Raw genomic sequence first — 24,398 nt, 5'->3', positions numbered from 1 at the left:
TTCGTGTTCAAATCTCCACTGCTTAAGGCATAAAACACTGCCACATACATCCATCGATCCATCCATTTTCTGTATCACTTATCCTCACTAGGGTCGCGGGTGTTCTGGTGCCTATCCCAGCTATCTTTTGGGCAAGAGGCAGGGTACACCCTGAACTAGTCGCCAGCCAATCGCAGGGCAAATATATATATATAGATACAGTGACCTAGTGGATCCACATACCGTATACCTTAGGGGGGAAAAGATTGACGTGAATGGTGTACTGGAGGCAGGGCATCTATTGGAGTGGAGGCATATAACTATTTATTTATACAGGACCATACAATCTATTTGAAAAGGTATGAATTCAATTAAAGTTATAGTTCTTCCTATGTTCAGTACTTTCCGGAGTACTTTTCAATAATAACAACCCGGCACCTGAGCTAGTTGTCCATCTGCCTTGGAGCACTTGCAGGGGTATATATAGTCATTCGGGGGGCTAAGGCAAACCCAATCACAAGGCCCTCCACATCCGTGTATTGCACAAAAGTTTTATTTTCACCTCAACACAAGGTCTTTAAATTCTTGAAATCGTTCTTGAGAATTATCATCTAACGAGTGAATCATTTTAACACTTTCACTGTCATTGATAACATTTATCAACATTTAATGTAGTTGACCATTTCAACCGCTATAATACGCAGTGAGTGTTACTCACATCTTCGTGATGAAAAGTGTCACTTGTGTCACTCTCCACTTCTGCATCCTCCTTGGCTGACACTGACAGCAGTGCTACCACTGTTGGCAAGAAAAAAGGTTAACTCTTCTTCATGTTCCTCAATTAATCAAGTCCCCAAATGTGCAGTAAGAAATTGAATATTCCGTTGCATGAGAAGGGAGGGGCTCAGTCGAAACCATTAAGGTTAGATTCAGCATTTTGATTTGGTTTTAAATGTGTGAATTAAGACTAAAACTATAATCGTTGCTTTTAATCAAAGAAAACTGTATTAATCAGTTTTATGAGATGTTTGGGGCCCAGGGAGCAATGGTCCATGTTTGATTAATGATTAGTCCGTCCTGAGCACTTCTGATGTTGCCACTAGTTTTACTACTACAGTATTTCATATGAAATAGTTGCATCAAAAACCATCTGATTGCATCTCGGGCCGTGCCAGCGGCAGTCCATTAGCTAATTGGCATTGAAGGGGGGCATGTGTGACATTACATCACCTCGCCTTTGGCTTCATATAGCATTAGCGGTGCTACTCGGGCGGAACTAAAGGATTAAGAGGCAGAATGTGAACAACGCAGTGAGAGATAGCGACTACTGACGAGAGCGGAGCCTGAAAAAACAAGCTACTCAAATATAAAGATGACGTGTTTTGGAAAAGATCATCATTATGCGCAGCAGTATTTTTTTAAATTATTATTATTTTTTTTTTTACTGTGTCAGTTTTACAGTTGCCATCTGAAACTATCTATCCATCCATCCATTTTCTGAGCCGCTTCTCCTCACTAGGGTCCCGGGCGTGCTGGAGCCTATCCCAGCTATCATCGAGCAGCAGGCGGGTACACCCTGAACTGGTTGCCAGCCAATCGCAGGGCACATAGAAACAAACAACCATCCGCACTCACATTCACACTTACGGGCAATTTAGAGTCTTCAGTCAACCTACCATGGATGTTTTTGGGATGTGGGAGGAATCCAGAGTGCCCGCAGAAAACCCATGCAGACACGGGGAGAACATGCAAACTCCACGAAGGCGGGGCCGGGGATTGAACCCGGGTCCTCAGAACTGTGAGGCAGAAGTTCTAACCAGTCGTTCACCGTGCCGCCCATCTGAAACTAACAACATAATAATCTAGCCATTAGTATCCAAATAGGGCTAGTGTAATTAGAATGACTCACATTCAATCCTAAAGGCATAAAAGAGCCCAGAGTTGCAATTTGAAAGATCTCCAAAATAGCTAGAAGATAATTAGGTTATTAATGTTTTATTCTGCAAAAGTCTCCATCATAAACTCTGGCGGTCTTACAATATTGGTTATAAATAAGAAGAGAATCACATATTTAACTATTTCAATGTGGTGTATGCTTATATAATATTAGAATGGTTATTAATGGTGCCAGTTATTATAAAACTGGAAATTTGTATACAATTTCTTGTCCTAATTGTTTGTGTTTCATCATAACACGAGAGCTAACATGAGAGCTCAACAGTAAAAAAAACAAAACAAACAAAATAAAAATTATAATTAATAGCGGCACGGTGGACGACTGGTTAGAGCATCAGCCTCACAGTTCTGAGGACCCGGGTTCAATCCCCGGCCCCGCCTGTGTGGAGTTTGCATGTTCTCTCCATGCCTGCATGGGTTTTCTCCGGGCACTCCGGTTTCCTCCCACATCCCAAAAACATGCATTAATTGGAGACTCTAAATTGCCCGTAGGCATGACTGTGAGTGCGAATGGTTGTTTGTTCCTATGTGCCCTGCGATTGGCTGGCAACCAGTTCAGGGTGTACCCCGCCTCCTGCACGATGACAGCTGGGATAGGCTCCAGCACGCCCGTGACCCTAGTGAGGAGAAGCGGCTCAGAAAATGGATGGATGGATGGATGGATTATAATTAATTATATATAGTTGACCTGGGATGGCGGCACGGTGGAAGACTGGTTAGAGCGTCAGCCTCATAGTTCTGAAGACCCGGGTTCAATCCCCGGCCCCGCCTGTGTGGAGTTTGCATGTTCTCCCCGTGCCTGCGTGGGTTTTCTCCGGGCACTCCGGTTTCCTCCCACATCCCAAAAACATGCATTAATTGGAGACTCTAAATTGCCCGTAGGCATGACTGTGAGTGCGAATGGTTGTTTGTTTGTATGTGCCCTGCGATTGGCTGGCAACCAGTTCAGGGTGTACCCCGCCTCCTGCCCGATGACAGCTGGGATAGGCTCCAGCACGCCCGCGACCCTAGTGAGGAGAAGCGGCTCAGAAAATGGATGGATGGATGGATGGATGACCTGGGATGGGTAAACTTTGGTGCTCAAAGGCCACATTTGTTTTTTAAAAGGAACAGATGGGTCAAGTCATTCATAGATAAGGTTTGAAAAAAAGTTGCAATGTATATGTTTAATAGCTAAAATATTTTAATAATAAAATAAAAGGTAATTCTAACTTTTAATGTTATTTATAAATAATTCAATTATAAGTAATTACATTTCATAAAATACAAACATTTTGAATGTTTTTAAATTGTATTTATGCACAATAAATCAGCCAAATATTGAATTAGAATTTTAGTGGAAAAACTGCAAGAAATATTACAAGACTCTTGATCATTCAAATGCTTGGTGGGCCGTATTTAAGAATGGAGTGAGCCTAATATGACCCACGACACAGGGCATACTTTGCCCACACACACATAATATTAATATGATATAAAAATCTAATATTAAAATGACATATATTTGTCATTCATGGTGCAAAAAAAATAAAATTTATTTATACACGTCCAAATTGTTTGTGTGCTCTCATATGAGCGAATCGATCAACAGAAGAAGAAAAAAAAACACAAAACAGTGATCGGGTGCGTCACCAATAGAATCCGTTAGGGGGCACAGGCGTGCACGCACCTCCTGCTTCCGCAGCGCACACGTAGAAGAAAACTTGATGAACGAAAACCATTGGTTAAAATGTTCGGAAAATTTGTGTTTTCATAGGTTTTATTTTTTGTTTCTACTTTATAAACAATATGTGGCAATGGTAAACTCCACGAAAAGCGACATGTTTAGGGAGTTCGCCTTGCCATGTTAGCATGCTAGCCGTGCGTCTGGTTTTCACTCTTTGCTCAACTTCAACCGCTGGCGGATAAAATGTTTGTTCGACGCACTCTTGTGGACTGTACCGTGCTGTCTCTACAGGATCTCTGTGTGTTTTATCCATGCTGTAACGTCTGCTTCTGCAGAATGGATGTGGAGCCACAGGACACGACGAGGTTAGAGCACGTTTGTTACTCGGTAGAGTAGACCTCCTAACTGTAAAATGACATGCGAAATTGTGAGTAATTCCAACTAGTGATAGGCTAGTACAACACAAGTTACTGTACAGGAACAGATTCAATGACTTTGATTTTTTTTTAAATGAAACAGCAGAAGCCAGCTTTTAGGAAACTACAACATCAATAGCTTTGCCTTTTTAGGAAATGAATGACGCAAGTGCATAAGTAACTGAATACAGTGGTACCTTCATTTATGAGTTTCATTACGTGACCAATCTCAATTTTAAAATCAACGTGACCAATCTCAATTTTAAAATCAATGTTCTCCATCCATCAATTTTCCGTACCGCTTATCCTCGCAATTGAAATTAATTAAAATGCCATTAATAAGTTGAAGCGCCCCCCCAGCAAACATAATTTTTCCTTTTGTATTGCATGTGAATAAATAAACTGGTTTTCCTAAAGTGTATTTATGTAGTATTTGTGCGTTGGATTTGTTGTCAAGGGGCATGTCCTAGTGGGTGACATTAGGATGTGGCGTAGGAGTTGCTCCTTGCAAGTGATGTCATTTTGTATTTGTCTGGTTGACCCATTCAATAAACAGCGGAAAGTGCATCAGCAGCTGCGGCTCTCCTTGCCCAAATGCGAGGACATTACAGTACCCTAATTGCTCCATTTATCCATCCATCCATTTTCGAGCAGTGGAGGCAGCATATCTGGGGCTTGCTCACGACACAAAGTAAAGAATTGACCAAGTGACGCCACGTAACTCAATAAACTCTTGAGTTTGGGAACTCCAAAGACACAATAGTTTGAATTTTATGCGATAAAAACTCCAGTGACTGTGCTATTACTATAGCTTTATCTGAAGAGTCTGTTAAAGTGGTTTTAGTTGTTTGTACAATGCTACATTTTCCCCATGATGCATTGATATTCATGTGTGTGTCATGCCTCTTCAAATGAGTTAACAGTTGTGACGTTCTGCCAAAAGCGTATCGCAAGCCACAAGCTGAGCTGCACTGTGATCGTTTACGGCAGCGGTGGGCAAAGTATCGTCCGCTGGCTACATTCGGCTCGCTCTGTACTTTAATCCAGCCTGGCGAGCAATTGCATTACCAAGAGGTCTGTAATATTTGGGGCAAATGCCCCCCCTAAAATTGCATGTGGCTAGACTGAGTGCAGTTACAGCTCTTTTTCCTTACCTAATATGTTCTGTGTCAGAATCCTAATAATTGCCCCATCATACTACAGAATGACTCCTGCAGTGTAATTTTTATGATGGATAACTAGTTTTAAAAGAAGTCAAGGAAAAATTGTGGCAAACTTTTGTTTGTTCAATGGAAATATCTTCCATTTTGTGTGCATATTCACATTTCCCCTCCTTGCTACCACAGATCCAGATGTTCCAGGTGCGCTTACAGCTGTTTGAGGGATCATCTGGACTACAGATATCGCCTTTCACTATTGGTGGCCAGGGACGTGAGCATATTTGGTGTCACAGTGTTTGGCAGCTGCCTGAACCCGTTGTTTGGCACCCCTGCAACTCAATTTCAAAGGTGAGAAAGCATCTTTCAGGCTGTGGTAGAAGAAGATTACACAAGTTCTGTGAGCTGCCTTCCTGGTGAACTAATGCAACTTTGTATTACAAGTAGCACGTTTTCTAAAAGGTGACATACCTGTATAATAATAATAATAATAAAAATGTACGTATTCGCGGTCCCTTGACTTCCGTGTTTAATTAGTTCCTTGCCCACACTCGTAACTCAAAACACTCCAATCACTTGTCCCCATTAAAGTAAATGAAAATGCCATTGATCCTTTCCAGCCCCACACAAAACACCGACATAAATGTTGGTCGTGTTTTATGATAAGTAGCACTCATCAGTATTGTACTTCATAGAAACATACAGTGCCACCAGAAAGTATTCACAACCCTTCACTTCATCCACATTTAGCTATGTTACAGACTTATTCTAAAGCTGATTTAAGGATAGTTTTCTTTTAAAAATCACATAAAATATCCCATAATGACAAATGCAAATGTGCAAATTTATTGAAAATGTAAACGTTTAAACATAACAGGTACATAAGTATTCAAACCCTTGGCTTAATATTTTGTTGAAGCACGTTTGGCAGCAAACACAGCCTCAAGTCTTCTTTGGTATGTCTGTACAAGCTTGGCACACCTGTTTTGGGGCATTTTCTCCCATTCTCTGGAGATCCTCTCAAGCTCAGTCAGGTTGGATGGGCAGCGTCGGTGGACAGCCATTTTTAGGTCTTTCTTCCAGAGATGTTCGTTTGGATTCAAGTCTGGGATCTGGCTGGGCCACTCAAGGACATTCACAGGCTGCTCCTGAAGCCACTCCTTTCTTATCTTAACTGTGTGCTTGTCATGTTGGAAGGTGAATCGACACCCACGTCTGAGTTTCAGAGCACTCTGGAGCAAGTTCTCTTGAAGAATTTCTCTATGTTTGGAAGCTGTCATCTTACCCTTTATGCGGACTAGTCGCCCAGTTCCTGCAGCAGAAAAAACAGCCACACAGTATGATGCTGCCATCACCACGCTTCACAGTGGGGATGGTATTAGCCAGGTGATGAGCAGTTTCTCTTCTTTAGATATGACGCTTGCAATTCAGGCCAAAAAGTTCTATTTTGAGAGAATTCCGGTCTCTGGGATCTGCAGAAAATTCCTTAGAATTCATTGCTTGGATTCTGCTCTGATATGCACTGCCAACTATGAGACCTTTTATAGACAGGTGTGTGGCATTCCAAATGATGTTGAATCAACTGAAATTACCACAGGTGGACTCCAAGTTGTAGAAGCATCTCAAGTATGATCAGTGGAAATCAGATGCATCTGAGCTTAAGTTTGAGTGTCATAGCAGAGGGTGTAAATACTTATTTACCTACTCTGTTTGAGTGCTTACATTTTTTTATAAATTTTACCAAATGTCTGAATTTCTTTTTTCATTTTGTCATTATGGGATATTTTATGTAGATTTTTTTTTTTTAACTTTTTTTTTTAAAGAGAACTATCCTCAAATCAGTTTTAGAATAAGTCTGTAACATGTGGAAAACGTGAAGGGGTTTGAATACTTCCTGGTGACACTGTAAATTAATAACGTAATTAAATAGAATATAAAGAATTACACAGTTTGTGCATCATCATTTCATGCGTCAGTGCCCATTGACATTGGGCTGCTTCTGGAGTGTGCGCTTTGGCCACCAGAGGGTACAGACCGAGAATACATGAAGACTTTCACAAGTGACGCGTTAAGCTGCAATAATATAGTCATTTGTCATAGAGGATAAAGAATATATGCCTGTAAGTATTATTATATTTTATGTGAACTTGTTTTGCTGTACCGTTTTGTGTTCAAATACGTTGCTTTAGCACTGCCATATCGATGCGAGTTTCATTCGCCCGTTTATGGCGTTTTGCTTTGTGTTGTAGCATTAAGCTTGCCGACTTTTCCAGTTTGGAGGATTCTCCAGGTACGATAGTTGTGAGTTAGAATGGCTGTTTGTTCATATACTGGCAACCAGTCCAGGGTGTACCTTGCCTCTTGGCCAAGGTCAGTTCAGATAGGCTCCAGCTCACACATGACCCCAATGAGGTATTGAAAATACATAGTTGGATGTTCCATGGTCAAACTGTCACCATCATTAAATATTTATTAACTATACAGGCAATGTTCATTGCATCATTTTAACATTCTTATCAACCACACAAGTTTATTGGTCAGTCTAACATTTATTTGTGATTTGACAGGTTGTTGGAGAACTCAGATGTACCACCTGAACCATCAACCAGATCCAAATTGCTAACGAGGGCCGTTGAGGACTGTTTCGTCGGTAGACATCTTGTCTTTGGAATAAAGGTGTGTTGGAAGCCATGTATTACAACCATGCCGTCATGTAATTAGTGCAGGGCAATAGATTGTGTGGCTTGAGTCGATCAGTTTTGTTGATGCTTGTTCTGGCAAATCTTTTTGCTTGGGCTAACGTGTCTACTTGCACTGTTGATGCCAAAAGCCGGCATCATTGCTGAGCAGCCCCCCGGCAACGAGGCTGACTCTGACAATGACGAGAGGGAACCCGGCATGTTTGTTGGAGAACTTGAACTAGTTTATAGTACTTTTTTTTTCCCTCTCTCACTATGTTGCTGACAGGTTATTACCCTCAAATTACTGGCTTTTTTTTTTGAGGAATTAAAACAAAAACAGGACTTTTGTCCTGAATGTGCAAACAAAAACATGCAACACAGTATGACAGGAATGATGGTGAAAGGACATTGATAACTTTACATTCCTTGCAGCTCTGGATGACTATTTACAAAATATTTGATCTGATCTAGTCTTATGTTACAAAACAAAATAAATTCAATTTTATGACAGTCTGTTTTAATTAAAGCATTCTGATACAAATAATTTCCCTAGTACATTTGTACAATTATGTACTACATTACAAAGGAACACATTTATTCCCATTTACGCAGTGTCATTCAACGCAAATTGTGCACTCACCAGCTGCGATGTAAATATGAATGGCAGCGGCCGCACTGAACCTGTTGCCAAATACGGTGTTTATGATGAGTATGACGGCTGAACCTCGGCTAAACACACTATATATGAGCCTTCATCTGTCGGGGCAGTCGTCATACTTGGCGTCTTCGACGGCGAGAACGATACGTGTTACAACCTTGCACATCACGAATACAAATTCTGACTCATAAATAGCAATGCGAGATCGCTTAATTCGAGGCTTAATTTATTTCTTTGTGATGATTATAATTGTTAAATAAACCTTCTGCTTTATAATGTAAATCAATTTGGTCTGGTTTTATACATTTATAAATTGTAATACAATAACTATTGAGTCATATCGAAAAAAGGAAAAATATTTTTTTCGTATCGCCCAGCTCTACATGTAATCTAAATATGTTTCTGACCCTACCCCTCTTGTCTATGCTCTGCAGGTGACAGATTCACAAAGTTGCCCCTGGTCAGGAGATCGTCATCCGGGTGCTTCTGGTAGCAAGGAGATGGCCCAGTTTACTGCCACTCAGCTGATTTTCCCAAAAGCTGCAGGCCTGGAAGGCCGCTCTGTCCTTTGCTACTATCGACTCCTCCTTCAAAAAGCAGAAGAACGTAAGCGGGAATCTGCTGATCCCGAGAAGTCCTGCGGGATTCTGACAACACCGCCACTACAGATTCCTCAAGATTCCCCAGACAGCAGCTTCAATAACATCACTCTTTCTCGTGTTTTTTCACACTCACTGCAAAGGTAATGCACCATCCATTATCATTTTCTATACCGCATCACGGGGCTAATAGAGAGAGACAACCATTCACACTCACATTCACACCTATGGACAATTTAGTCTTCAATTAACCTACAGGGTCCGGAATACTCAAAATTTTTTGTACAGCAATTATTGCCATACAAAATTATCTTAATTATCAAAATTTATAAATATAAGCATTTTAAATTGCTAAATCAATTAGTCTGTTTGCTACTCATGTCAATAAAAATGACTGATTTTTTTGGTTGCCAGTCATTTTTATTATGCCTACCATTTCTGTATGTATTTATTAAAATGAAAAGTCCTACATGCTGCAAATGCAAAATTATGGAAAATAAGCCCAATGTATATGAGCATTCATGGTTTCACTAAATTAAAATGTCTTGGATTTCTTTATAAAATATAATTAATTAATAGAAATACATGTTTTTAAAATAAATTAACTTGAATCAATTACATTTCATTGTTTAAGTGTAACATTTGCAAGCTGGCGACAAAGTACTGTATGTATTTTATGATATCCACTTTAGGACAATGGATGACATTTAGACACTGTGCTAACTCTGGCATACTTCCACAAATGCTTTTTTGCTGATCTGTTGATTAGCATGCACTGTCCTAATCAAACAAAAATGGACAGATCGGCTTGGCCATTTCGGCCAGGTATATTAGGTAAAAAAATAAAAAAAAAGCTGGTCTAATTTACATCTTTCGTCTGTTTGTAATTGTATTTTTTATACCTAATTATAATGAACCAATTATTTGGTAAAATACAAAATTGATAAATGTGTAAAAAAAATAAATATATTTTAATGGCGTAATATTGTATTACATAAATTCATTACATATATTTTAATCAACCAATTTTTGGAAAAAATATAACATTAAAGCATCAAGTATTCGTATTCTTGATGATGTAAATGCTGGATGGGCTAGGTTAAAGTATGCTTTGTCCACCCCTGGTGTAGCTGTTCCTTTTTTAATTGAATTGAATTGTTTATTTGGAACATGCGTGAGAGTGGCATAAAAAGAAGAACAGAGAAGACTAAAATTAAAATAAAGTTAAAGGTCCCATATTTTGACTATTTAGACCTCCATAGATTGACTCTGTAACACGAATTAAGTATAAAAGTATCAATTTAATTGTTTTAAAAAACAAAAAAAATCACCTTGTTTTGTCATGAGTGTCCTGAGAAGGCCCCCCTGATAGCTACTTCTGTTTGACCCAGTTTTGTATCCACTTTGTCCATATTTGGCTAAGACTGCCTGCTTTCCTCTGATTGGTTGCCTCCATGTAGAAGACCCAACCCTCACTATTTATGAGAGCATGTGTGTTTGTTATTTTGACAGTGCTGGCTCTTGGCGTGGCGGAGATAAGCTTGAGAAATTCGAACGACCTGATTTTTGGCCTATTGGCAGAAAAACGTCTGTAACTCGAGAATGCGTAGACAATTTTAATTAATATTTCACATGGCTGCTGAGGTGCCATAGAACCAATAAACATCCCAAATACTAGAAAAACTTGGTTTGGTAAAATATGTGCTTTTAAATTGTACATATTCAAAAAGGTGTTGGAAGAAGTCCATGACGATGATTTGCTCATGTAAATGTAATCGCCAATTCCAGTCACATTTGTTCTCCCTCGCAGGGCGCAACACCACGACGGTAGTCTCACTCCAACACCGCCATGGCAACAATCACTGGGACTCATTACTTCTTCTGCCGAGCAAGAGCGGGAGGAGGAAGACTGCTGCACACGTGATGAGAACAAATCAACTGCCAAAGAGCAAAGACAGAACACTTATTTTGACACACCGCCATTTTCTCTATGCTCACCAACCAGAAATGCTCAAAACGCCTCCATCTTGGACCATTTGACACCCTCCCTGCCTTTACTTGTGAACAATCCGCTTGTGTCAGAGTGTCAGGCCTCCAGACAACCGGATGATTCACTCGTGTTGCATTCGTTGGTGTGGGAGGATTTGCCTTTTTCTGAGAGTCTGACAGCATTTTTGAATGAGGAGGATAAATATTTCGACAACTTGCCTAATGAATCAATTTCTGCTTGTACCGACAACACAAAGGCACCAGGAAGCAAGTCTTTAGCGGACATCGTTACCACTTGTGTACAGAATAAAGACAGTGAAGAAGTCTACAATTGTTCTTTGGACCTGTTTGGTATAAGCTCAGTGGAGTCACATGAGGAAGACGTGCAGCTTCCGAGGCATCACAAGTCTGCCAAAAGAGCTCATAAAACACCTTCTGGAAACATGACAACAAACTTGGATTGTCCACAGTGTCTTGACTTCATCCCATCCTCTCAGTCCACTCCCATTGTTAGAAGGACGTACCCTTCCTCCTTTTGCTCGCAACCATTGTCATCCACTAGACAAGGAAACTTCTCAAAAAGGCGATTCAGGAAAAACCGGCTTGCGATCCAGGGAAGAATTCTGAACGGGAAGATTGCACGTGAATGTGACATGCCTCTGACCCAGGCAGAAGAAAACTATGTCGTTGTCCCTCCCACCACTGCTGAACTCAATGTGGAAAATGAGCATTCTCAGGAAAAAACACGATCACATTTAGCACAAACAAAGCAGTGTGACGTACCGGGAGAAACACAGTTGGATCAAACAAGTAATGAGATGACAGCTAATGGTTCCCCAATTAAGAACAAAACATGTGATTGGTCTCGAGATCTGTTCTCAGATTCTGTCTGAAAACCTCTGTCCGCTTCTCTATTTAACGGAATGATGGGCCACAAGCTGATTTTAGCAATGGACATGATAGTACTGTGGAACCTCAAATTCAAACGCATTCCATTCAAGGACACTTATCTGCATGTTTTGTTCAGTTTTAACCATATGAAATGATAGAAAAAGAGTCACAACCGTAGCCATCATCGCAACTTCATTGACTGTACAGCCCATGTTTTGAGTAACATTTGAACATTTGCTGTTGTGAATGTGAATCAGCTTACTGTAACTTGTTTTTTTCTTTTCTCACATTCTTAGTCTGCACCATTTTATATCCTTCCATCCATCCATTTTCTTCTTCTTATCCAAGGTCGGATCGCGGGGGCAGTAGCTTTAGCAGAGAAGCCGAGACTTCCCTCTCCCCAGCCACTTCATCCAGCTCTTCCGTGGAGATCCCGAGGCATTCCCAGGCAAACCGGGAGACATAGTCGCTCCAGCGTGTCCTGGGTCGTCCCTGGGTCTCCTCCCGTTGGGACATGCCCAGAACAGCTCACCAGGGAGGCATGTCCTGGAGGCATCTCCTAATCAGATGCCCGACTCACCTCATCTGGCTCCTCTTAATGCAGAGGAGCAGCGGCTCAACTCTGAGCCCCCACCGGATGACCGGGCTTCTCACCCTATCTCTAAGGGAGAGCCCAGACACCCTGCAGAGGAAATTTATTTTGGCTGCTTGTATCCGGGATCTTGTTCTTTCGGTCACGATTCACAGCTCGTAACCATAGATGTCTTTAGGAACGTAGATCGAACTGTAAATTGAGAGCTTCGCCTTTCAACTTAGCTCCTTCTCCACCACAACGGACAGATACAAAGTCCGCATCACTGTCGACACTGTACCGAGTCGCCTGTCAATCTCCCATTGCATTCTTCTCTCACTGGTGGACAAGACCCCAAACTACTTAAACTCCTCCACTTGGGGATCTCATCCCCGACCTAGAGAGGGCACTCCACCCTGTTCCGACTGAGGACCACGGTCTCTGATTTAGAGGTGCTGATCTTCATCCCAACTGCTTCACACTCGGCTGCGAACCGTTCCAGTGAGAGTTGGAGATTGTGGCTTGATGAAGCCGAGAGATGGCAGAGATGCAATACTGAGGCCACCAAAGCGGACTGCCTCTGCGCCTCAGCTGCGCCTAAAAATCCCCGATGTCCACGCGATGTTGCAGAGGCGTGTCAACCAGGATAGCCTCACAACATCCAGAGCATTTAGGAACTCCAGGTGAATCTCATCCACCCCCGGGGCCTTGCCACTGAGGAGCTTTTTAACCACCTTGGTGACCTCAACCCCAGAGATAGGAGAGTCCGCCTCTGAGACCCCAGACTCTGCTTCCTCATGGGAAGGTGTGTAGGTTTGAGGAGGTCTTCAAAGTATTCTTCCCACCGACTAACTGTCCCGAGTTGAGGTCAGCAGCGCCCCATCCCCACTATACACAGTGTTGATGGTGCACTACTATTTCTTCGAAGCCGTCCGGAAGTCGTTCTCCATGGCCTCACCAAACTCCACACACACCTGAGTTTTCCCTCAGCTACCACCAAAGCTGTATTCCACTTGGCCAGCCGGTACCAATCAGCTGCCTCAGGAGTCCCACAGCCCAAAAGAGTTCGATGGGACTCCTTCAGCTTGACAGCATCCCTCACACACCAATGTCCACCCACCAATGGCTTTGGGGGTTGCCCCCACGACAGGCACCGACCACCTTACGGCCGCAGCTTTGGTCAGCCGCCTAAGGTATGGAGGCGCGCAACATGGTCCACCCGGCAAAGTTGAGCAAAGTTCTGTCGGCGCTGGGAGTTGAAACTCGTTCTGACGTGGGATTCTGCCAGACATTCCCAGCAGACCCTCACAATACTTTTGGGCCTGCCAGGTCGGACTGGTATCTTCTCCACCATCGGAGCCAACACACCACCAGGTAGTGATCAGTTGTCAGCTCTGCCTCTCTCTTCAACCGAGTGTCCAAGACATGCGGCTGCAAGTCCGATGACACGTCCACAAAGTCGATCATCGAACTGCGGCCTAGGGTGTCCCGGTGCCAAATGCACATATGGACACCCTTATGCTTGAACATGGTGTTCATTATTGATAATCTGTGATGAGCACAGAAGTCCGCTCGGGTTCTGATTGGGAGGCCGTTCCTCCCAGGTCTCACTGTCATTGCGCATGTGAGTAATGAAGTCCCCCAGCCGAACGATGGAGTCCCCAGCGGGAGCGCTCTCCAGCACCCCCTCCAAGGACTCCAAAAAGGGTGGGTACTCTAAACTGCTGTTTGGTGGCACAAACAACAGTCAGGACCTGTCCCCCCACCCGAAGACGGACGGAGCCTACCCTCTCCTCCACCGGGGTGAAGCCGAATGTACTGGCACCGAGCCGGGAGGGAATAATTATGCCCACACCTGCTTGGTGCCTCTCACCGTGGGCAACTCCAGAGTGGAAGAGAGTCCAACCCCTCTAAAGAAGACTGGTACCAGAGCACAAGCCATGTGTGGAGGCGAGCCCGACTATATCTTGTCAGAACTTCTCGACCTCACAAACCAGCTCAGCCTCTTTCCATGCCAGAGAGATGACGTTCCACGTCCTGAGAGCCAGCTTCTGTAGCGGGGGATTGGATAGCCAAGGTCCCTGCCATCGGCCACCGTCTAGCTCACATTGCACCCGACCCCTATGGTCCCTCCCACAGGTGGTGAGCCCATGGGAAGGGGGACCCACGTTACCCTTTGGGGCTGTGCCCGGCCAGGCCCCATGGGTGCAGCACCGGCCACCAGGTGCTCGCCTTCGAGCCCCACCTCCAGGCCTGGCTCCAGAGAGGTTGGCCTTTTTGACCCCCATCCGGGCAAGGAAAACTGATGTTCATTTATATTAATCATCATAAAGGGTTCATTTGAGCCGTGGTTTGTCTGGTCCCTCGCCTAGGACCTGTTTGACATGGGTGACCCTGCCAGAGGCATAAAGTCCCAGACAACTTAGCTCGTAGGATCGTTGGGACACACAAACCGCTCTACCACGATAAGGTGATGGCTCAAGGAGGATCTTACGGGATAAGTGTCTCAAAAAAAGCCAAGTGTATCATTTGATGCTATCTTAACTGAGGCCTTGTGATGTATACTGTGGCCAGTGTGGCTTTTACATTTTGTGGTACTATAGTCTACAAAATTGTGATCGGTTTAGAAACTGTGTGACTCTTCACCTTTGGAGGTACCAGCGTGTGAACTCACATAAAACATGTACCCGGCCTCTGACCCAAAGTCAGGTGGGATCGGCGCTAGTTCACCTGCGACCAAGCAAATGAAAATGGATGGATGTGTTTATTTAGATGAACACTGCACTTTTATTCCTATACTTCTCAGATGTTTCAGGTAATTAAACTGTTATTGGTGTGAGTGAGAGAGAGAGAGATGATGATCACATGCTACATCATGACTTAATGCTGCCTCTTATTGTGTAACTCTCCCATAAGCTGCTTCATTTTAGCCAGTTTGGCTACCTGTTTGATTGTTATTAAACAGAACAAATGCAATAACAACATACAGGCTTCTTTCTGATTGGGGCTTTTAGTCCTCTAGCTAGACATCATTTATGTCAACTGAACATTGTAAAAGACATAAACGTATTTTGGATTTGGATATGAAGATGTATAAAATAGCCGATATAGTCAGAGGTGGCAAAATTACTCACGCTGTACTGAGCGTAGAAAAAAGAAACTGGTAAAAGAAGCACTGATTCATATGGAAGCACACTGTTAGACATGCCGGTATATTCTACTGTTATTTACCACATACCATACAGCAAAATGCAGTGATTAACGACAGTTTCCACTGCATCATGGGATTTTGGTTGGCGTCGCAGAGAGTTACTGTGTTTTGCAGCAGAAGACGTGTGGCTCCCAGCATGCATTACGCCATGAAATGTTGAACTGTTGCCTTAATAAAGACGTATATCCTTAATGTTCATGAACGATCAGGATTAATGTAACATGAATAATGTGTGTTTATGTTACCCGTAGTTCGTTGAGTGTGTGTCTTATTGAACTCTCACATTACATTTATGTTGCACTTTGTTTTCATGAAACCCTGTGGGTTGATAGTGACATACTGGTCAGTTCAGCTGTATGCTAAGGGAAGCTAAGCTAACAGTTACCTGGTGACTGATCAGCTGCATTAGATACAAGCGTGTACTTCCTTGTGTTTGCTTAATTTGGCCTACTTTTTGTGTAATCCAAAAGAGTTGCAGTTTTCCTTGTGAATGAATAAAAACAATAACTTAAAAAAATATTTTTATAGTGTGAATGAATCAACGAATGAACAATGAATAAAAACTGACTTAAAATATTTGTATGGTGTGCGACATCAACCAAAATCCCATGATGCAGTGGAAACTGTTTAATTAAAGTATAATCAGTTTACAGTATTTTATTACATGGTGTGTGGTAAATAACTACAAGTTACAGCAATGCCTGAGTGTACTGTAAAATGCATGCATTGCGATATTCATGGCTCACGTGTTTTAGCATTTTGGTGTAAATAAGACACGTATACAACGAGACACATCCAAGAAAATACGATAATATATTAAAGAGAATGATCATAATTTATTGTGCAGAAATACTGGACACTAACAATGTGGCTCCGTTGCAGAAAAGCATTGTTGTATATCCTTCTGTTTTATACATGTGGGTTTAGTAATCATGTCCATGGGAGGAAGCTCATTGTAGAGGTCAAGAGACAGAAGCCAATTACTGCTTTTGCAGTGTCACCTGATTCAGATAAGCTAATCAACTAGTATTGACCAAATGCTGCTCAATACTTGGAATTATTCGCAGCTGGTGTATGAGTATGATGTATCAAGTGGTGCATAACTCCAGAATCCGATTCAGATTACTAACACCTTTTCTTTAACAGTAACTTAATGGCAACAGAAAAATTCAACTGTAAATTCAAGTTTATAGCTCCCAATACCTACACAATACCTTAATCACTTTGGCGTTCCCATCTAGCGCAACATAATCTATATTCTACACAGCCTAAGCTTTATCGATAGTTGACCAGTCTTTTTGATTTGTATTTTAATAATAATTTTTATTATTATTTTATTTAATTATTCTGATGTTTATTGAAAATTTAGCCGGACGGAAAATTATTTTAGGGGACAGACAGAGGGACCAAACAGACGAGGGGAATAGGGGTGTGAATCACAGCAGAATGATCGTCTAGAATTTGACTCCAAGTAACATTACAAAGTCAAATCGCTTTATTATATTTGTCTGGGGGACACGCCTAGTGATGACATACAACAACTAACCAATAGGACAAGATGAGAGAACAGAAAAGGGCGGAGTAGGACAGGACGTGGGGAATGAGCAAGACAGTGCTATTGATGAGTGGTGTGGTGGAATGTTTTTATAGTCTAAACACCTGTAAGAACCTCTGAGTTGCTATATTAATACAACCTGTTATTATTGTTAGTTAACCCAGCACAAATTGTTCAAGCCTATATCATGGATATCCATATCTGTGGAACTTATTAGTGAATAAACACCATATAAAATGCATGTTATATGGTGTATGTTGGTGTGCCACCACACCGATGAAGGATGGGCCAAACCCCCTCCACCCGCAAGGGGGAGGCCGAGCCAGCATGCCAATCCCGTGGGTAAAAGGGGGACGCCACCCAATCCCCAGGGCGGTCCCTGAAGCACCCCAACCAGCCCCCAAAGGAGGGGGCAAGGGTGCCGGACCACCAATCCCCATGCCCAAACCACCCCAGCCAGCGCACCCCACCCCTGGCATCCCCGGAAAGCATGGGGGCCCAACCAACAACAGGGCCCAACGCAGGAGCCAGAGAGAGCCACCCGAGAAGTCAACAGCCCGGCAACAGTGAGCCCATGTCAAGCGCCAGCCGTGAGCAATGACGGGCGAGGGCGCCAGGAGAGAGGACAGGAAGGGGGTAGTGGAGAGGGGGACGCTCATTTTCCCGTGGCCTGACAACCGAAGGGGGTGGGGGGGGGGGCAAAGGCCCCAGGAGCCAAGCCAAGAGACGTGAACACCCACCCTATTACTACAAGGGCCCCATCTGGCAACCGTTGTCATGTGTGGTGGGGTGTCGTGCATTGAAATTGGGGAGACTGGTGGGGGCGAGGCGAAATGGACACAGGGCAAAAATGACCCGCAACCGTCAATCCCACCCAGACCAACTAGCTCCCCAAAGGATGTATGTGGTGCATTAAAAATCAGCGGGGGAAAGGCATGGTGGGCCAGAAAACGGGCACGAGTGCCAGGACACCTGGCCGAGTGTACTCCGCAGCCCAATACTGCTCTCCACCCACTGACAGGCGTATGATGCATTAAAACTGGACGACTTGCTGGGCAGAGAAGGGGAGCGACCAGCCCAGGGACCAATACAGATTTGCCATGACCCGGCCCGGCGTCCACATCATGTCCCGCGCCAGCCCCCCAGGGGACCCTGAATGAGATGTGAATGTGCGAAATATGTACAGTGTGAGTAATAAAAATGTGAATAGTGCGTGAAGTAAGAGGCGAGACTCCTGCAGGCCTGGTCCGGCCGGCTGGAAGACCCCAGAGAAAAGGGGGGCAGCCCTTCTCCCCCTACAGCTAACTCCTCCAGCGCCAGCCGGGTATTCCACACTACCCGAGCAAAAAAGGAGCCACGACCAGAGTAGAGCGCCCTGGAGAGAGTGAAGTGAAGGACACAGGCCCAGGGTCCAGCAGCACTGCCCTCCATCCCCCCACCCAGAGACCAAGACGAGGACCCTGGAATGGGGCCAGCGTGGACCTCCCCGGCACCCAGGAACTGAGAGCTGATCTGGGACCACACCCAGAGGAGGAGGGGGAACAGGCTCTGGTCCCCCAGAGGTCCCACACCACAGAGCCGAACCTAACAGGATAGAACTTTGAGTAGATGCAAGTAGACACTATGGCATGCACACGAGTCAGAGATGAGAAGATATGATTTGGTTATATTACATTTCTGTATGACTTTGTTTCCCAGGCAGACAAGAATCAAGGTTCACAATTTTAATAAAAGGGACCAATTTTTCTTAAAGTTATCCGTTTGGTTATTTCGTTTAGCAGAGCTATTTTCTTTTGCCATTGGTTGATCTTGGTGGGTTGTTCATCTATCTAGTTTAACCATTTTTTTTAGCAATTGCTAAAAATACAAGTATCAGTTGAGTCCACGTTTCTGACTGAGATTGTGTGGTTTCTAGATTTATCCACAAAGCTGATAAAGTGGCTGCAATAATCGGATTCTTAAAACAATAATGGTGTTGGAGACTTGTGCTGATAAAAGGGAGGTCGGAAAGTTTGGTGCTTTGTGTTCTTGAAACAGCCAAGATTGTTGTTCAACATTTGGATGTAACCATTTAATGAGGTACTGTATTTGACGAGCTATGTAATAAAGTTTGAAGTTGGGTGCGTCTATCTATCTATCTATATATATATATATATATATATATATATATATATATATATATATATATATATATATATATATATATATATATATATATATACACACACACACACACACACACACACACCACACAGAGAGAGAGAGAGAGGTGGGTAGAGTAGCAAAATCTTGTACTCAAGTAAGAGTACTGTTGCCGACTGGTTAGAGTGTCTGCCTCACAGTTCTGAGGACCGGGGTTCAATTCCCGGCCCCGCCTGTGTGGAGTTTGCATGTTCTCCCCAAAATGCCATCCATTTTCTGAGCTGCTTCTCCTCACTAGGGTCGCGGGCGTGCTGGAGCCAATCCCAGCTATCATCGGGCAGGAGGCGGGGTACACCCTGAACTGGTTGCCAGCCAATCGCAGGGCACATACAAACAAACAACCAATCGCACTCACATTCACACCTACGGGCAATTTAGAGTCTTCAATTCATGCATGTTTTTGGGCTGTGGGAGGAAACCGGAGTGCCCGGAGAAAACCCACACAGGCACGGGGAGAACATGCAAACTCCACACAGGCGGGGCCGGGGATTGAACTCCGCACCTCAGAACTGTGAGGCTGAAGCTGGTTTGAGCAGTACACTTTAAAAAAATGGGAAGGAATGAGTTAGGAAAATAATATGAGGACATTTATTATTAGGATATACAGTATAAACAATTATGTTTATTTGTTTATATTATTTTATTTTACTTTGTAATTTACGTATATACGGAATCCGTACGTATATGATCAGCGGTACGGAAAAGGAAGGTTGGAGGCTGTTCTACAGTCAACACCAGTAGGTGGCGGTAATTTACATAATTCTTTGTTTGCCAACCGCCATAAAACACTACAAGAAGAAGAAGTTGACGCACGTGACCGATACCGGAAGTGGCCAGATCGGTCGCGACGACGAAGCGTAAAAGACGTCTTGTGGGAATACGGTGCTCACAAATCTCCAACGAAGTGGTCCACAGTCGGCGAGATGGAGAAAGCTGTCATATTTGTTATCTTGTCGCTTACCGTCCTGACGTCTCAAGTAAGTCTGTTGCGGAAGAGAAAAACAATAACTTGGGGCCGAATAATTTCAAAGGTACTAAGCTTGCCACTTCCACATACGATTGTGTCAAAAGTAGGGCAGTTAAGGCATTGTATGTGTAACGCTAACGTAGAAGCGTCAACTTACATTACGATATTCGTGTTAAGTACTATTTATTTGAATTTCAGACGTAGGATTCAGTGTTTATTTTATTCTCAAGCAGCGGATGAAATGCGTTAGCCCAGACTAGCAACAAGTTTTGGTTTTTCTTAGCTCGACCCTAACTGGGCAAGGGGGCGTCCAAGCAGAGAAAAAGGGAAGTGAGATGATTCAGTTTGTGCAGGGGTGTTAAACCCAAATTCACAGTGGGCCAAAATTAACAACTTGGAGAAGGTCGCGGGCCAAAGTCAATATTTACTGGAAAATTGACTGCAACATCTGCTCTATACTTTTTCCTCTGCTTAGCAGTCTCACCTCTGTGTGATAGGGCACATCTCTGTACTCAAAACCAAACTCCTCTAGAAAAGACTTGAACTGACGGTGATTCAGGCTATGGTTGGGCATCGAGAACCGATTGGAACTGACGTTCCGGTTCTCCCGGAACTGTTAAAATTAAAACATTTTGGTTACCAGTTTCGATGCCTAGTCCTCCAGCTGTGAAGAAGTGCCGAAAAGCAACGAAGAAGCGGCATAAACCAACAAAGAAGAACGGGCATGATGACGTGCTTGTGCCCAACGACAGCGGCGGCGAACAAAAGTGTGTCTTAACTTTGTTAAAATGAATGACCAGTCACCTCAGTGCAACACTTGGAATAAGATTATATTGTGCAAAGGAGTTTTTCCCGATGTGTAGCATCTGACGCGTTCCGAGCCTAATCCTACACCGCTCGGAGCTTCAGTGAAGTCAACTCTCAGTCAATTGGGTGAGTGAAACAATAAAATACGTCTATGCCAACATTGAGACAGCTAACAAGGTAAACGGTTGGTTCCACTAATAGTTTTTAGCATTTATAACCAACGTAAGCGCCGATGACAAAAAAAAGTTTAACGTTGGGCTAAAACTTCACCGTAGCAACTTTACATCACAATGAATTGGGACAAAATTCATATAAACGTCTGACAGTATCACAAACACTAACTTTGTGCCTCATCGGTGGATAGGGAAAGGAATCAGCGTTTTATAGCATTTGGTTCCATCCATTAGAAAAAAGAAAAAAACAATCACCAGTGCCGTGTGAAGTTACTTTTTGTGCCAAAATGCTGAGTTCCGGTGTGTACCCTTCAAAATAAATGGTACAAGCTTAAAACAAGAAGTCAAGTTAAAACTTGCGCACATAAACCATTTGACGCGATGAAACAGAATACAGGGGTAGCTATATAGCATTGTAAAAATAATTATTTTAACAATGCTGTTAGTGAAGTCAACTATCAGTCAACTGGGTGACTGAAACAATAAAATAAAATAGTTAAACTGTTAAAATAAAATTTTAACTGCTATATTTAACTTTTAGCTGAAACATTAATTAATGAATATTAAGTCAATTGTTGTTAGTTCCACACACATTGCCTTTTAGTTCATAGCATTGATATTGATATACTGGTTATAAAGAACCTCAAGTCAAATGTTCATTTTAGTCTATGCTACGGGCTGCTAAGAAAATGAATGTTCATAATTTGGACACCCTTTATTTAAAACATGCAAACGTTTTTGACCCAGCCCCCTAAAGGAATCAGAATCGAGAATCGTTTGGAACTGGAATCGAACGAAGGAACTGGAATCGGCCAAATTCAAACGATGCCCAACCCTAGTCATGCTCCCTTAATGACAATGACGTTACCAAGTCTTTTTATGGCGCTCATATGTTACATTTTCAGGGCTTTCCCACACAACGCTTCCTGGTTCGTGATGCAGTGATTAACTGTAAGCTCACCTGCATAGTTCTTCCCCATCTTCAGTTGTTTTAAGAGATGAAAACTGTAAAGCCTCAGGCAACCAATTCCTAACCTTGTGATATCCGGTCCACAGCCCTACAACCAATGTATCTAAGGATTCCTAGCGGATTTTATATCAATTATGGAGTCTGCTAACCGATACAGTCGTATCTCCTGCCTTTATGAACGGATATCCGGTTGCATCTGTTTATCGTCCCCAACACTAACCAATAGCAGTACCGGCTTGGTATCGATAGTTGCCCACCACTAGTGGCCGTGTATTGTTTTATATTTCTATATCCAGACGCATATTCATTTGCAGCTCTGTGTCATATCTAAGTAACGAGTGCCGTCTATGGCTACTCGCCGTAATAATTACAATTACATTAATTACATTGTGCATCTTCCTTGAACTTTGTGTTATCTCGGCTAGTGTCTCTGTTGTGGTGACCCGCGCGCAGCTCACGAAGCAGGGCGACGGCGAATTGGACAGCTCCACTGCTAAGTGACCTGCTTCTAGCAGCTCGGCTGGAACGTATTAGCCGCTAGTGGGCTCGTAGACCGGCATCGGGTCTGGCCAATACGTCATAGCCTTGCTCCATGAACCGCTCATCGATCCGCACAACAGAGACACTTAATGGAAAGTTAACTGTTATGGATGGGGAAAGTCAGTCGACAGGGGAAGAAATGTGGTCAGCTTGGGGTGCCTAGCAAGCATTCCAAACTCTGTGCTGATCACTTCGAACCGGCGTGTTTTGAGAAAGATGTAGCAGAAAGCATTGGATACAAAGGTAGAGGCTGAAATAAGCTGCGGTGCCAACTTTTTTTCCTACGGCCATCGGGACCTCGACCAGCCAGCAAGAGAACTAAATCTTGCAGCCGCCACGGTGCCGCAGCGCAGACTAGAGGTGAGGGTTTCCTTGTATATACCTACAACTCTTATGGTTACTATGCATTTGGCAGTATGAAAAAAAGACCCACGCAGTAATTGTCGTTTGTACTTTTGCCTATATGACAAGCCAACAGACACGGCAAAGACTTTCTGAGCGGCGTGTTATAAAGCTACTCGAGCGAGGGGCACACAATATATAGGAATACTGCATACTATGTAAAAGCTTGTGCCGTGTCACTGAAACATATATGTATATATAATACGTATAGTCATGCTAAAAAATATTGCCACCCCTGGGGGGCCATTATTTCAAGCTGCGACTGTATAAAAAGAGATGCTTTTGACATACCGTCGCATCGAGCCAGTGGCCACTCTCTTTTTCTGTTGTATAGATGCTACTTGGCTGCTCGTCGTCGTCGTCACTGTTCCGACCTCCTGATCGGCTCCAACGTAGGGTTTGACGATGCCAAGTTCAGTTGGGTGGGCCTCTACGTCGAAATCTTCATATACCAACACGTTGCTCGTGATTGCGTATAGTGTATAGCGCGCTGTGTTTGTCAATTGCAATGTCACTTCCGGTAGCCCTTGTGGTGGATAGTAACCACACCCCAGTGTCTTGCAGTTCGGAGAGGGCTCAATATGCGTCTTAAATCAGCTGAGATTTGTTTCCGGAAGTGGTGTGTAATTTAGATTGGTTAGCTCTGTGAGTTTTGATGAAATATTGATATCTAAATGCTTAATGTTTCCTATAGGAGTAGGGTACTCTGGGATTTGATCTGCAGGAGTCCTTGAGTTTGCTGTTATTGGGAGTACAGTGTTTACTCGCCACTTCGCGGTTCACGCTTTGCAGCTTCAGTGTTTTGTGGGTTTTTCCAAAATATTCATTAAAAAAAAGAAAATACAGCCATGTCGGCAGCCATATTGCAGAAAGACGCGTTTTTTCATGTTGATGCGCGGGAGAGAAGGTTTCCCTGCATGCCAAACAAAGAGATGAGTTGACTCAGAGGCTTTGTACATGCTTGTACTGTATGGGCACTCATACAAGGCGCGTGATTGACCAATGAGA

At 43.3% G+C, this 24,398-nt stretch overlaps 2 protein-coding genes across 6 annotated transcripts in view; both read left to right on the top strand.

Moving 5' to 3' along the window:
- Window positions 1-3,505: 3,505 nt before the first annotated feature.
- Window positions 3,506-15,547, top strand: ddias (DNA damage-induced apoptosis suppressor). Its single transcript, XM_061765718.1, has 5 exons — window positions 3,506-3,966; window positions 5,364-5,525; window positions 7,742-7,850; window positions 8,948-9,255; window positions 10,923-15,547. Exons 1-5 carry the CDS (start codon window positions 3,845-3,847, stop codon window positions 11,992-11,994), a joined length of 1,773 nt encoding a protein of 590 aa, XP_061621702.1. The 5' UTR covers window positions 3,506-3,844; the 3' UTR covers window positions 11,995-15,547.
- A 4,787-nt stretch (window positions 15,548-20,334) lies between these two features.
- Window positions 20,335-24,398, top strand: part of zgc:123258 (uncharacterized protein LOC641502 homolog) — a 45,255-nt gene continuing 41,191 nt past the window's right edge. For 4 of the 5 annotated variants that reach the window (XM_061765713.1, XM_061765714.1, XM_061765712.1 and 1 more), the window contains exon 1: window positions 20,335-20,508. In XM_061765713.1, coding sequence (XP_061621697.1) covers window positions 20,455-20,508 — 54 coding nt within the window. In that variant the 5' untranslated portion in view covers window positions 20,335-20,454. The remainder of the gene's footprint in view (window positions 20,509-24,398) is intronic. The other variant, XM_061765710.1, reaches the window with a different exon arrangement.

The sequence above is a fragment of the Phyllopteryx taeniolatus genome, chromosome 2 (assembly GCF_024500385.1).
Source record: "Phyllopteryx taeniolatus isolate TA_2022b chromosome 2, UOR_Ptae_1.2, whole genome shotgun sequence".
NCBI lineage: Eukaryota > Metazoa > Chordata > Actinopteri > Syngnathiformes > Syngnathidae > Phyllopteryx > Phyllopteryx taeniolatus.
The sequence above is the reverse complement of the archived record's forward strand: the minus strand, read 5'-3'. Positions and strand labels throughout refer to the sequence as shown.

Bases quoted from the DNA above. Each gene is read 5' to 3' on its own strand.
- ddias (XM_061765718.1), top strand. From the start codon at position 3,845: ATGTTTGTTCGACGCACTCTTGTGGACTGTACCGTGCTGTCTCTACAG. The intron at 7,851-8,947 runs GTGTGTTGGAAG...TATGCTCTGCAG, and splicing joins ATCTTGTCTTTGGAATAAAG to GTGACAGATTCACAAAGTTG. The intron at 9,256-10,922 runs GTAATGCACCAT...TCTCCCTCGCAG, and splicing joins TTTTCACACTCACTGCAAAG to GGCGCAACACCACGACGGTA.